This window comes from Bombina bombina, chromosome 10, assembly GCF_027579735.1.
Source record: "Bombina bombina isolate aBomBom1 chromosome 10, aBomBom1.pri, whole genome shotgun sequence".
NCBI classification, from domain to species: domain Eukaryota; kingdom Metazoa; phylum Chordata; class Amphibia; order Anura; family Bombinatoridae; genus Bombina; species Bombina bombina.
The window spans coordinates 160,218,439-160,233,635 of NC_069508.1; the positions used below are offsets into that span (position 1 = coordinate 160,218,439).

Sequence of the window (15,197 nt, forward strand, 5' to 3'; positions counted from 1 at the left end):
TGATTACAGATGATGAATAATATCACGTGTTTCTGTACCGTCCTGTAGGGAGCTCCGGCTCAGCAGATCTTTGATGATGTCCGTGTGGATGAGTCTCATTCTTCGTCTTTCTGCCGCAATGCTGTGCTCCAAGTGCTCTTCCTCAGTGCGCGGAATTAGGGGCTTGAGCTTTACCTGCCCAGGAGGTAACAGAGGGACACTGCAATAGCAAACAGAAGTTCTCACCCTGCATAGCGACTAATAAGGCGCAGAGACATCACACAACACATTCCTTACCTTTCTACCTTCTTGTGCTTGAGCTACAAATGTTGCGTACGCCTCACAGACATCCCATTCATTTCCGCTGCACAAATCCTCTGAAGTCACCTGGATCCCAACCTTGAGACACAGAATGGATCAGTCACTATCATACGGAATACGGTTATGTTATAATATTGTAAACAGGCTGTACAGGGTAACTGAGGAAAGGTCCCAGTTAGGGCTGCCAGCTGTGCTCCCTACAAATACTGGACCATCATTAGGTGACAGGAAACGATGGTCTGTGGGGTCACACAATGCCGCCCACCAAAGATATACCTTACACCCCCCCCCACCCCCCACCGCTCTTTATCCTACCATGTATATTTTTCACAACTAAGTAGTCATTTTACCCCTTGGCTGCCAGTTGCATAAAATCAATAATTGTACCTCTTTGGTTGCCAGTAACATGTAAAAGCAAAGATTTGACCCCCTTGATGGCCCCTCAATTATTTCTGCTCTACATTTGTAACGCATCAAGGCAGAGGAAACCTTTTACATTTAACACTCAAGGACTTTATAAAAAAACTGGATATTTAATTGTACAGTTATTTGAGAAGATTTTACTGGAATGCCTGAAAAAATACTGTACTGTCCGATTAAATACTGGACACCTGGCAACACTAGTCACAGTATTTCTGCCCGTCAGGAGAAAATGTTATACACAAATATTAAGATTTTATGCATCTGGTCCACCTGCATGTAGGATAACAAATAAATATTGTCACGGATACCAGGCTGCCAATGCCACCCCACTCTCCTAGTAGTTGGATTATTGCGTTTCCCACCAGTTACCCTTTTGTATGTTACAATGATTGAACTTTTCTCTGAAAGAGCTGATCACTACCCCGCTTGCCCCTTCCTGCCTTGCCGAGTCCCAGCCGGAATCTTATGGAACTACTCACCGGCTGGGATCGTTAGAGATCCCCGCTGTACTTTAACATAGGTTGCTGCAGAAGCCCTTTGCCCCAGAGCTCCATTCTTCTGGGGACTTGTCATACCTTTGATGGGCATGGGTTGGGGTGATTGCCAAGAGGGAGCTCACTCAGGAACCTGGGGTTTGGACACCTCTTTACCTCATATGCTGGTCCGGAGTACCCTTTGCCTGGCTGCCGCTCTGTCCCCAGCGACAGATCATGTCGCTTTTTGGACTGGGTCATCTAGGGGCCCAGAGCTCTCCAATGGTACCTGGGAATAGCTGCCGCTCCCTCAGGATCACCCCGAAACTACGCCCTAACTATTGTGGGATTTCTATGTGACTATGGCCTCTATGGAGGCGCCAGCCTGTCTGGAGGGGCGGTGATTTCTTGATCAGATAAGGCTCTTATCAGATGGTAAATGTGTATATAAGCTGTGTGTTTTTCCCAATAAAGCCTGTTGGTGTTTAACCTTAATACTGGTGTTGTCTGGTTATTAGAGTGGGCTACTTGCTATAATCACTTTCCCGCTATACAGCTACAGGTTCCAGGGTAAAGAAGGATCGTTTGGTGGAGATAACCAGTCGGGTTAACCGGAGTCCGTCACAAATATTATTATTCATTTATAAAGCGCCAACATTTTACGCAGCACTATACAAAGGTACATTACAATAATGAGGGTACAAAACAATAATAATAATAAAAAAAAACTTACAATGAGACATTATGTAGGACTATACAATGTACATTACTGCACTTACATTAACAAATTAAAACAGAAGGAGAGGAGCACCCTGCCCTTGTGTACAGTTATAGAAGCACTTTTATACAAAGTGAGCTACAGTTACAGAGGCTCTCAAGCTTACAGACTAAATAGATGCACTTTATACGAAGTGAGCTACAGTTAGAGAGGCCCTCAAGCTTACAGGCTAAATAGATGCACTTTATAGAAAGTGAGCTACAGTTAGAGAGGCTCTCAAGCTTAAAGACTTAATAGCACTTTATACGAAGTGAGCTACAGTTAGAGAGGCCCTCAAGCTTACAGACTAAATAGATGCACTTTATACAAAGTGAGCTACAGTTAGAGAGGCTCTCAAGCTTACAAACTAAATAGATGCACTTTATACAAAGTGAGCTATAGTTAGAGATGATCTCAAGCTTACAGACTAAATAGATGCACTTTATACAAAGTGAGCTACAGTTACAGAGGCTCTCAAGCTTACAAACTAAATAGATGCACTTTATACAAAGTGAGCTACAGTTAGAGATGATCTCAATCTTACAGACTAAATAGATGCACTTTATACAAAGTGAGCTACAGTTACAGAGGCTCTCAAACTTACAAACTAAATAGATGCACTTTATACAAAGTGAGCTACAGTTAGAGATGATCTCAAGCTTACAGACTAAATAGATGCACTTTATACAAAGTGAGCTACAGTTACAGAGGCTCTCAAGCTTACAAACTAAATAGATGCACTTTATACAAAATGAGCTACAGTTACAGAGGCTCTCAAGCTTACAAACTAAATAGATGCACTTTATACAAAGTGAGCTACAGTTACAGAGGCTCTAAAGCTTACAAACTAAATAGATGCACTTTATACAAAGTGAGCTACAGTTAGAGAGGCTCTCAAGCTTACAGACTAAATAAATGCACTTTATACAAAGTGAGCTACAGTTAGAGAGGCTCTTAAGCTTACAAACTAAATAGATGCACTTTTATACAAAGTGAGCTACAGTTAGAGAGGCTCTCAAGCTTACAGCCTAAATAGATGCACTTTATACAAAGTGAGCTACAGTTACAGAGGCTCTCAAGCTTACAGCCTAAATAGATGCACTTTATACAAAGTGAGCTACAGTTACAGAGGCTCTCAAGCTTACAGACTAAATAGATGCACTTTATACAAAGTGAGCTACAGTTACAGAGGCTCTCAAGCTTATAAACTAAATAGATGCACTTTTATACAAAGTGAGCTACAGTTATAGAGGCTCTCAAGCTTACAGACTAAATAGATGCACTTTATTCCAAGTGAGCTACAGTTACAGAGGCTCTCAAGCTTACAAACTAAATAGATGCACTTTATACAAAATGAGCTACAGTTACAGAGGCTCTCAAGCTTACAAACTAAATAGATGCACTTTATACAAAGTGAGCTACAGTTACAGAGGCTCTCAAGCTTACAAACTAAATAGATGCACTTTATACAAAGTGAGCTACAGTTAGAGAGGCTCTCAAGCTTACAGACTAAATAAATGCACTTTATACAAAGTGAGCTACAGTTACAGAGGCTCTCAAACTTACAGCCTAAATAGATGCACTTTATACAAAGTGAGCTACAGTTAGAGAGGCTCTCAAGCTTGCAGACTAAATAGATGCATGTTATACAAAGTGAGCTACAGTTACAGAGGCTCTCAAGCTTACAGACTAAATAGATGCACTTTATACAAAGTGAGCTACAGTTACAGAGGCTCTCAAGCTTATAAACTAAATAGATGCACTTTTATTCAAAGTGAGCTACAGTTAGAGAGGCTCTCAAGCTTACAAACTAAATAGATGCACTTTTATACAAAGTGAGCTACAGTTAGAGAGGCTCTCAAGCTTGCAGACTAAATAGATGCACTTTATACAAAGTGAGCTACAGTTACAGAGGCTCTCAAGCTTACAGACTAAATAGATGCACTTTTATACAAAGTGAGCTACAGTTAGAGAGGCTCTCAAGCTTGCAGACTAAATAGATGCACTTTATACAAAGTGAGCTACAGTTACAGAGGCTCTCAAGCTAACAAACTAAATAGATGCACTTTTATACAAAGTGAGCTACAGTTACAGAGGCTCTCAAGCTTACAGACTAAATAGATGCACTTTTATACAAAGTGAGCTACAGTTAGAGAGGCTCTCAAGCTTACAGACTAAATAGATGCACTTTATTCAAAGTGAGCTACAGTTAGAGAGGCTCTCAAGCTTACAAACTAAATAGATGCACTTTATACAAAGTGAGCTACAGTTACAGAGGCTCTCAAGCTTACAGCCTAAATAGATGCACTTTATACAAAGTGAGCTACAGTTACAGAGGCTCTCAAGCTTACAGACTAAATAGATGCACTTTATACAAAGTGAGCTACAGTTACAGAGGCTCTCAAGCTTATAAACTAAATAGATGCACTTTTATACAAAGTGAGCTACAGTTATAGAGGCTCTCAAGCTTACAGACTAAATAGATGCACTTTATTCCAAGTGAGCTACAGTTACAGAGGCTCTCAAGCTTACAGCCTAAATAGATGCACTTTATACAAAGTGATCTACAGTTACAGAGGCTCTCAAGCTTACAGACTAAATAGATGCACTTTATACAAAGTGAGCTACAATTACAGAGGCTCTCAAGCTTATAAACTAAATAGATGCACTTTTATTCAAAGTGAGCTACAGTTAGAGAGGCTCTCAAGCTTACAAACTAAATAGATGCACTTTTATACAAAGTGAGCTACAGTTAGAGAGGCTCTCAAGCTTGCAGACTAAATAGATGCACTTTATACAAAGTGAGCTACAGTTACAGAGGCTCTCAAGCTAACAAACTAAATAGATGCACTTTTATACAAAGTGAGCTACAGTTACAGAGGCTCTCAAGCTTACAGACTAAATAGATGCACTTTTATACAAAGTGAGCTACAGTAAGAGAGGCTCTCAAGCTTACAGACTAAATAGATGCACTTTATTCAAAGTGAGCTACAGTTAGAGAGGCTCTCAAGCTTACAGACTAAATAGATGAACTTTATACAAAGTGAGCTACAGTTAGAGAGGCTCTCAAGCTTACAGACTAAATAGATGCACTTTATTCAAAGTGAGCTACAGTTAGAGAGGCTCTCAGGCTTACAGACTAAATAGATGCACTTTTATACAAAGTGAGCTACAGTTAGAGAGGCTCTCAGGCTTACAGACTAAATAGATGCACTTTTATACAAAGTGAGCTACAGTTAGAGAGATTCTCAAGCTTACAAACTAAATAGATGCACTTTTATACAAAGTGAGCTACAGTAAGAGAGGCTCTCAAGCTTACAGACTAAATAGATGAACTTTATACAAAGTGAGCTACAGTTACAGAGGCTCTCAAGCTTACAGACTAAATAGATGTACTTTATACAAAGTGAGCTACAGTTAGAGAGATTCTCAAGCTTACAAACTAAATAGATGCACTTTTATACAAAGTGAGCTACAGTAAGAGAGGCTCTCAAGCTTGCAGACTAAATAGATGCACTTTATACAAAGTGAGCTACAGTTACAGAGGCTCTCAAGCTAACAAACTAAATAGATGCACCTTTATACAAAGTGAGCTACAGTTACAGAGGCTCTCAAGCTTACAGACTAAATAGATGCACTTTTATACAAAGTGAGCTACAGTAAGAGAGGCTCTCAAGCTTACAGACTAAATAGATGCACTTTATACAAAGTGAGCTACAGTTAGAGAGGCTCTCAAGCTTACAGACTAAATAGATGAACTTTATACAAAGTGAGCTACAGTTACAGAGGCTCTCAAGCTTACAGACTAAATAGATGTACTTTATACAAAGTGAGCTACAGTTACAGAGGCTCTCAAGCTTACAGACTAAATAGATGCACTTTATTCAAAGTGAGCTACAGTTAGAGAGGCTCTCAAGCTTACATACTAAATAGATGAACTTTATACAAAGTGAGCTACAGTTAGAGAGGCTCTCAAGCTTACAGACTAAATAGATGCACTTTATTCAAAGTGAGCTACAGTTAGAGAGGCTCTCAAGCTTACAGACTAAATAGATGCACTTTTATACAAAGTGAGCTACAGTTAGAGAGGTTCTCAAGCTTACAAACTAAATAGATGCACTTTTATACAAAGTGAGCTACAGTAAGAGAGGCTCTCAAGCTTACAGACTAAATAGATGGACTTTATACAAAGTGAGCTACAGTTACAGAGGCTCTCAAGCTTACAGACTAAATAGATGCACTTTATTCAAAGTGAGCTACAGTTAGAGAGGCTCTCAAGCTTACAGACTAAATAGATGCACTTTTATACAAAGTGAGCTACAGTTAGAGAGGTTCTCAAGCTTACAAACTAAATAGATGCACTTTTATACAAAGTGAGCTACAGTAAGAGAGGCTCTCAAGCTTACAGACTAAATAGATGGACTTTATACAAAGTGAGCTACAGTTACAGAGGCTCTCAAGCTTACAGACTAAATAGATGTACTTTATACAAAGTGAGCTACAGTTACAGAGGCTCTCAAGCTTACAGACTAAATAGATGCACTTTATTCAAAGTGAGCTACAGTTACAGAGGCTCTCAAGCTTACAAACTAAATAGATGCACTTTTATACAAAGTGAGCTACAGTTACAGAGGCTCTCAAGCTTACAGACTAAATAGATGCACTTTATTCAAAGTGAGCTACAGTTAGAGAGGCTCTCAAGCTTACAGACTAAATAGATGCACTTTATTCAAAGTGAGCTACAGTTAGAGAGGCTCTCAAGCTTACAGACTAAATAGATGCACTTTTATACAAAGTGAGCTACAGTTAGAGAGGTTCTCAAGCTTACAAACTAAATAGATGCACTTTATTCAAAGTGAGCTACAGTAAGAGAGGCTCTCAAGCTTACAGACTAAATAGATGCACTTTTATACAAAGTGAGCTACAGTTAGAGAGGTTCTCAAGCTTACAAACTAAATAGATGCACTTTATTCAAAGTGAGCTACAGTAAGAGAGGCTCTCAAGCTTACAGACTAAATAGATGCACTTTTATACAAAGTGAGCTACAGTTAGAGAGGCTCTCAAGCTTGCAGACTAAATAGATGCACTTTATACAAAGTGAGCTACAGTTACAGAGGCTCTCAAGCTAACAAACTAAATAGATGCACTTTTATACAAAGTGAGCTACAGTTACAGAGGCTCTCAAGCTTACAGACTAAATAGATGCACTTTTATACAAAGTGAGCTACAGTTAGAGAGGCTCTCAAGCTTACAGACTAAATAGATGCACTTTATTCAAAGTGAGCTACAGTTAGAGAGGCTCTCAAGCTTACAAACTAAATAGATGCACTTTATACAAAGTGAGCTACAGTTACAGAGGCTCTCAAGCTTACAGCCTAAATAGATGCACTTTATACAAAGTGAGCTACAGTTACAGAGGCTCTCAAGCTTACAGACTAAATAGATGCACTTTATACAAAGTGAGCTACAGTTACAGAGGCTCTCAAGCTTATAAACTAAATAGATGCACTTTTATACAAAGTGAGCTACAGTTATAGAGGCTCTCAAGCTTACAGACTAAATAGATGCACTTTATTCCAAGTGAGCTACAGTTACAGAGGCTCTCAAGCTTACAGCCTAAATAGATGCACTTTATACAAAGTGATCTACAGTTACAGAGGCTCTCAAGCTTACAGACTAAATAGATGCACTTTATACAAAGTGAGCTACAATTACAGAGGCTCTCAAGCTTATAAACTAAATAGATGCACTTTTATTCAAAGTGAGCTACAGTTAGAGAGGCTCTCAAGCTTACAAACTAAATAGATGCACTTTTATACAAAGTGAGCTACAGTTAGAGAGGCTCTCAAGCTTGCAGACTAAATAGATGCACTTTATACAAAGTGAGCTACAGTTACAGAGGCTCTCAAGCTAACAAACTAAATAGATGCACTTTTATACAAAGTGAGCTACAGTTACAGAGGCTCTCAAGCTTACAGACTAAATAGATGCACTTTTATACAAAGTGAGCTACAGTAAGAGAGGCTCTCAAGCTTACAGACTAAATAGATGCACTTTATTCAAAGTGAGCTACAGTTAGAGAGGCTCTCAAGCTTACAGACTAAATAGATGAACTTTATACAAAGTGAGCTACAGTTAGAGAGGCTCTCAAGCTTACAGACTAAATAGATGCACTTTATTCAAAGTGAGCTACAGTTAGAGAGGCTCTCAGGCTTACAGACTAAATAGATGCACTTTTATACAAAGTGAGCTACAGTTAGAGAGGCTCTCAGGCTTACAGACTAAATAGATGCACTTTTATACAAAGTGAGCTACAGTTAGAGAGATTCTCAAGCTTACAAACTAAATAGATGCACTTTTATACAAAGTGAGCTACAGTAAGAGAGGCTCTCAAGCTTACAGACTAAATAGATGAACTTTATACAAAGTGAGCTACAGTTACAGAGGCTCTCAAGCTTACAGACTAAATAGATGTACTTTATACAAAGTGAGCTACAGTTAGAGAGATTCTCAAGCTTACAAACTAAATAGATGCACTTTTATACAAAGTGAGCTACAGTAAGAGAGGCTCTCAAGCTTGCAGACTAAATAGATGCACTTTATACAAAGTGAGCTACAGTTACAGAGGCTCTCAAGCTAACAAACTAAATAGATGCACCTTTATACAAAGTGAGCTACAGTTACAGAGGCTCTCAAGCTTACAGACTAAATAGATGCACTTTTATACAAAGTGAGCTACAGTAAGAGAGGCTCTCAAGCTTACAGACTAAATAGATGCACTTTATACAAAGTGAGCTACAGTTAGAGAGGCTCTCAAGCTTACAGACTAAATAGATGAACTTTATACAAAGTGAGCTACAGTTACAGAGGCTCTCAAGCTTACAGACTAAATAGATGTACTTTATACAAAGTGAGCTACAGTTACAGAGGCTCTCAAGCTTACAGACTAAATAGATGCACTTTATTCAAAGTGAGCTACAGTTAGAGAGGCTCTCAAGCTTACATACTAAATAGATGAACTTTATACAAAGTGAGCTACAGTTAGAGAGGCTCTCAAGCTTACAGACTAAATAGATGCACTTTATTCAAAGTGAGCTACAGTTAGAGAGGCTCTCAAGCTTACAGACTAAATAGATGCACTTTTATACAAAGTGAGCTACAGTTAGAGAGGTTCTCAAGCTTACAAACTAAATAGATGCACTTTTATACAAAGTGAGCTACAGTAAGAGAGGCTCTCAAGCTTACAGACTAAATAGATGGACTTTATACAAAGTGAGCTACAGTTACAGAGGCTCTCAAGCTTACAGACTAAATAGATGCACTTTATTCAAAGTGAGCTACAGTTAGAGAGGCTCTCAAGCTTACAGACTAAATAGATGCACTTTTATACAAAGTGAGCTACAGTTAGAGAGGTTCTCAAGCTTACAAACTAAATAGATGCACTTTTATACAAAGTGAGCTACAGTAAGAGAGGCTCTCAAGCTTACAGACTAAATAGATGGACTTTATACAAAGTGAGCTACAGTTACAGAGGCTCTCAAGCTTACAGACTAAATAGATGTACTTTATACAAAGTGAGCTACAGTTACAGAGGCTCTCAAGCTTACAGACTAAATAGATGCACTTTATTCAAAGTGAGCTACAGTTACAGAGGCTCTCAAGCTTACAAACTAAATAGATGCACTTTTATACAAAGTGAGCTACAGTTACAGAGGCTCTCAAGCTTACAGACTAAATAGATGCACTTTATTCAAAGTGAGCTACAGTTAGAGAGGCTCTCAAGCTTACAGACTAAATAGATGCACTTTATTCAAAGTGAGCTACAGTTAGAGAGGCTCTCAAGCTTACAGACTAAATAGATGCACTTTTATACAAAGTGAGCTACAGTTAGAGAGGTTCTCAAGCTTACAAACTAAATAGATGCACTTTATTCAAAGTGAGCTACAGTAAGAGAGGCTCTCAAGCTTACAGACTAAATAGATGGACTTTATACAAAGTGAGCTACAGTTACAGAGGCTCTCAAGCTTACATACTAAATAGATGTACTTTATACAAAGTGAGCTACAGTTACAGAGGCTCTCAAGCTTACAGACTAAATAGATGCCCTTTATTCAAAGTGAGCTACAGTAAGAGAGGCTCTCAAGCTTACAGACTAAATAGATGAACTTTATACAAAGTGAGCTACAGTTACAGAGGCTCTCAAGCTTACAGACTAAATAGATGTACTTTATACAAAGTGAGCTACAGTTACAGAGGCTCTCAAGCTTACAGACTAAATAGATGCACTTTTATTCAAAGTGAGCTACAGTTAGAGAGGCTCTCAAGCTTGCAGACTAAATAGATGCACTTTATACAAAGTGAGCTACAGTTACAGAGGCTCTCAAGCTAACAAACTAAATAGATGCACTTTTATACAAAGTGAGCTACAGTTACAGAGGCTCTCAAGCTTACAGACTAAATAGATGCACTTTTATACAAAGTGAGCTACAGTAAGAGAGGCTCTCAAGCTTACAGACTAAATAGATGCACTTTATACAAAGTGAGCTACAGTTAGAGAGGCTCTCAAGCTTACAGACTAAATAGATGCACTTTATTAAAAGTGAGCTACAGTTAGAGAGGCTCTCAGGCTTACAGACTAAATAGATGCACTTTTATACAAAGTGAGCTACAGTTAGAGAGGCTCTCAGGCTTACAGACTAAATAGATGCACTTTTATACAAAGTGAGCTACAGTTAGAGAGATTCTCAAGCTTACAAACTAAATAGATGCACTTTTATACAAAGTGAGCTACAGTAAGAGAGGCTCTCAAGCTTACAGACTAAATAGATGAACTTTATACAAAGTGAGCTACAGTTACAGAGGCTCTCAAGCTTACAGACTAAATAGATGCACTTTATTCAAAGTGAGCTACAGTTACAGAGGCTCTCAAGCTTACAGACTAAATAGATGCACTTTATTCAAAGTGAGCTACAGTTAGAGAGGCTCTCAAGCTTACAGACTAAATAGATGCACTTTTATACAAAGTGAGCTACAGTTAGAGAGGTTCTCAAGCTTACAAACTAAATAGATGCACTTTTATACAAAGTGAGCTACAGTAAGAGAGGCTCTCAAGCTTACAGACTAAATAGATGGACTTTATACAAAGTGAGCTACAGTTACAGAGGCTCTCAAGCTTACAGACTAAATAGATGTACTTTATACAAAGTGAGCTACAGTTACAGAGGCTCTCAAGCTTACAGACTAAATAGATGCCCTTTATTCAAAGTGAGCTACAGTTAGAGAGGCTCTCAAGCTTACAGACTAAATAGATGCACTTTATACAAAGTGAGCTACAGTTACAGAGGCTCTCAAGCTTACAGACTAAATAGATGCACTTTATACAAAGTGAGCTACAGTTACAGAGGCTCTCAAGCTTATAAACTAAATAGATGCACTTTTATACAAAGTGAGCTACAGTTACAGAGGCTCTCAAGCTTACAAACTAAATAGATGCACTTTTATACAAAGTGAGCTACAGTTACAGAGGCTCTCAAGCTAACAGACTAAATAGATGCACTTTATACAAAGTGAGCTACAGTTACAGAGGCTCTCAAGCTTACAGACTAAATAGATGCAATTTTATACAATATGAGCTACAGTTAGAGAGGCTCTCAAGCTTACAGACTAAATAGATGCACTTAATACAAACTGATCTACAATTAGAGAGGCTCTTAAGCTTACAGACTAAATACATGCACTTTATACAAAGTGAGCTACAGTTAGATAGGCTCTCAAGCTTACAAACTAAATAGATGCACTTTATACAAAGTGAGCTACAGTTACAGAGGCTCTCAAGCTTACAGACTAAATAGATGCACTTTATACAAAGTGAGCTACAGTTACAGAGGCTCTCAAGCTTACAGACTAAATAGATGCACTTTATACAAAGTGAGCTACAGTTACAGAGGCTCTCAAGCTTACAGCCTAAATAGATGCACTTTATACAAAGTGAGCTACAGTTACAGAGGCTCTCAAGCTCACAGACTAAATAGATGCACTTTATACAAAGTGAGCTACAGTTACAGAGGCTCTCAAGCTTACAGCCTAAATAGATGCACTTTATACAAAGTGAGCTACAGTTACAGAGGCTCTCAAGCTTACAGACTAAATAGATGCACTTTATACAAAGTGAGTTACAGTTAGAGAGGCTCTCAAGCTTACAGACTAAATAGATGTACTTTATACAAAGTGAGCTACAGTTACAAAGGCTCTCAAGCTCACAGACTAAATAGATGCACTTTATACAAAGTGAGCTACAGTTACAGAGGCTCTCAAGCTTACAGACTAAATAGATGTACTTTATACAAAGTGAGCTACAGTTAGAGAGGTTCTCAAGCTTACAGACTAAATAGATGCACTTTTATACAAAGTGAGCTACAGTTAGAGAGGCTCTCAAGCTTACAGACTAAATAGATGCACTTTATACAAAGTGAGCTACAGTTAGAGAGGCTCTCAAGCTTACAGACTAAATAGATGCACTTTATACAAAGTGAGCTACAGTTACAGAGGCTCTCAAGCTTACAGACTAAATAGATGCACTTTATACAAAGTGAGCTACAGTTAGAGATGATCTCAAGCTTACAGACTAAATAGATGCACTTTTATACAAAGTGAGCTACAGTTAGAGAGGCTCTCAAGCTTACAGACTAAATAGATGCACTTTATACAAAGTGAGTTACAGTTACAGAGGCTCTTAAGTTTACAAACGAAACAGATTTATTTCATTTAGATCAGGGGCATTTAAACTTTTTATATGGGGGTGGCAATCACTAAATACAGGATTGTCTTGGTGGCACATTACATTAAACACACACTTATGCTAACAAGAACTACTCAAAATAAAATTAGATTTTTATTTAATTTTATTTTTAAAGGTTTTTTATTGAGGTTATGCTAGTGAGTACAATAGGTATAGAATACCTCACAACAAAAACAACAACAGTGTAACATTTACAAAAGTTATTCTTATACATGAAATAACAATGTAGTATTAAGCTAGGTATATATTAGGAACCTCTATTTTTTTTAATATATATTCTTCAATTATTTCCTCAAAAGCGCAAACGGACACTTTTGGACCAGGAAAAGCAAATGTAGTCTAGAGGAAAAATAGCAAATGGAGTGGTCACTTATGGACCTATACATATGATGTAAGGAGTAAATTAGCAACTGAAGTTTTTAGCTTCAAAAATATAAGGGGGGAGGAAATTCAGCGGGTAAGCACCGCTTGTCAAATATGGGGGAGTGTGGGGGGGCGGAGCCATATGTAAGGGTGACAAAAGAAATGTAATGGGATCTCTAAGGTAGTTACTGGAGAATTATGGGTAAATCAGAGAGTCAATATAGAACATGTGATATTTGGCATCTAGGAATATAAGGGCGTATAAGAGAAATTACATGGTCGGGGAGTTATTACCATATATACAGGCTGTTGGCTGGAGGGATCATGGATTATACTACTGAGGGGGATCTATAACTTATAGAAAATATGGGATGAGGTGAGCATTGTACTAGCTTCTAAACTCCGAAGTAATTAGATACCACTGCCAGAGTGAATAGTAGTTGGAAGATAGCCATGACATTAGCACAGCCAGATGAGTAATATTTTCTAAAGCCTAGGCCACATGCTGCTCCCAACTGAACACTGTGTATAAACCTATGTAGTTTCCTCTTCATAGTATGGGAACACAAAATAAAATTTTATTTTCAGCACTTTTGTAGGTAAATATTGTTTTGGAAAGAAGTTATTATTTGTGTATTTATCTGTATATAGTATTTAAATATTTACAATTTGGTCTAAATAGCTCTGCTAACACCAGCCGTTTGGGTAGCCATGAGTTAGGTGAATATAAATTAAACATGCATACTGCCGTACTCACACATGTACACAAGCACACCTAAACACAAGTACACCCAGTGTTCTCCCCAGCACCTTTTAAACAAGTGCACCACCCGACTGATTTTACCGACCACCCGGGTAAAACTTTAGCCAATATCAAGCTAAAATTAGCTAATACAAATTATCATTAAATAAAGTTAATATTTGTGCAGAATTAGAAAATATTACACTGCCCCAACCCAGCTACTTCATAATGCCACCCGGCTGGCAAAAGTTTCTGTGGAGAACACTGCACACAAGTACACCTGTACACAAGCACATCTGTACACATGCATACCTGTACACAAGCTCACTTGTACACAAGCACACATGCACATCTGTACACATGCTCACTTGTACACAAGCACACATGCACATCTGTACACATGCATACCTGTACACAAGCTCACCTGTACACAAGCACATCTGTACACATGCATACCTGTACACAAGCTCACTTGTACACAAGCACACATGCACATCTGTACACATGCTCACTTGTACACAAGCACACATGCACATCTGTACACATGCATACCTGTACACAAGCACATCTGTACACAAGCTCACTTGTACACAAGCACATCTGTACACATGCATACCTGTACACAAGCTCACTTGTACACAAGCACACATGCAAATCTGTACACATGCATACCTGTACACAAGCTCACCTGTACACAAGCACACAAGCACAACTGTAAACATGCATACCTGTACACAAGCTCACCTGTACACAAGCACACAAGCACATCTGTACACATTCATACCTGTACACAAGCACATCTGTACACATGCATACCTGTACACAAGCTCACCTGTACACAAGCACACATGTACATCTGTACAAATGCATACCTATACACAAGCACACTTGTACTCAAGCACACAAGCTCACCTGTACACATGCACACCTGTACACAAGCACACCTGCATACCTGTACACAAGCACACCTGTACACAAGCACACCTGTACACAAGCACACCTGTACACAAGCACAGCTGTACACAAGCACAGCTGTACACAAGCGCAAATGCACACCTGTACACATGCACACCTGTACACAAGCACAGCTGTACACAAGCACAAATGCACACAAGCACACCTGTACACAAGCACACAAGCTTCACTACTAATATTTAATAGAAAAATCACAGATGCCAAAATATCCCAACTGGTACTTTACCCAGCAACACTGACCGTGTAGGTATAAAGTGGCTACAGCAACCTATACATAAATGTTGCATATAACGCTCCCACTGGATTTCCTGTTAACCCCTTGTATGCCAGAGAGGTCTGCAACACTTTTATATCCTCTCTGGCATC

General features: G+C 38.7%; 1 protein-coding gene across 1 annotated transcript in view; it reads right to left on the minus strand.

Moving 5' to 3' along the window:
- ACOT11 (acyl-CoA thioesterase 11) overlaps nt 1-15,197 on the minus strand; it is a 106,273-nt gene that overhangs the window by 62,345 nt on the left and 28,731 nt on the right. The window contains exons 5-6 of the mRNA XM_053693434.1: nt 277-378; nt 39-174 (exon numbers count right to left, since the gene is read on the minus strand). Coding sequence (XP_053549409.1) covers nt 39-174; nt 277-378 — 238 coding nt within the window. The remainder of the gene's footprint in view (nt 1-38; nt 175-276; nt 379-15,197) is intronic.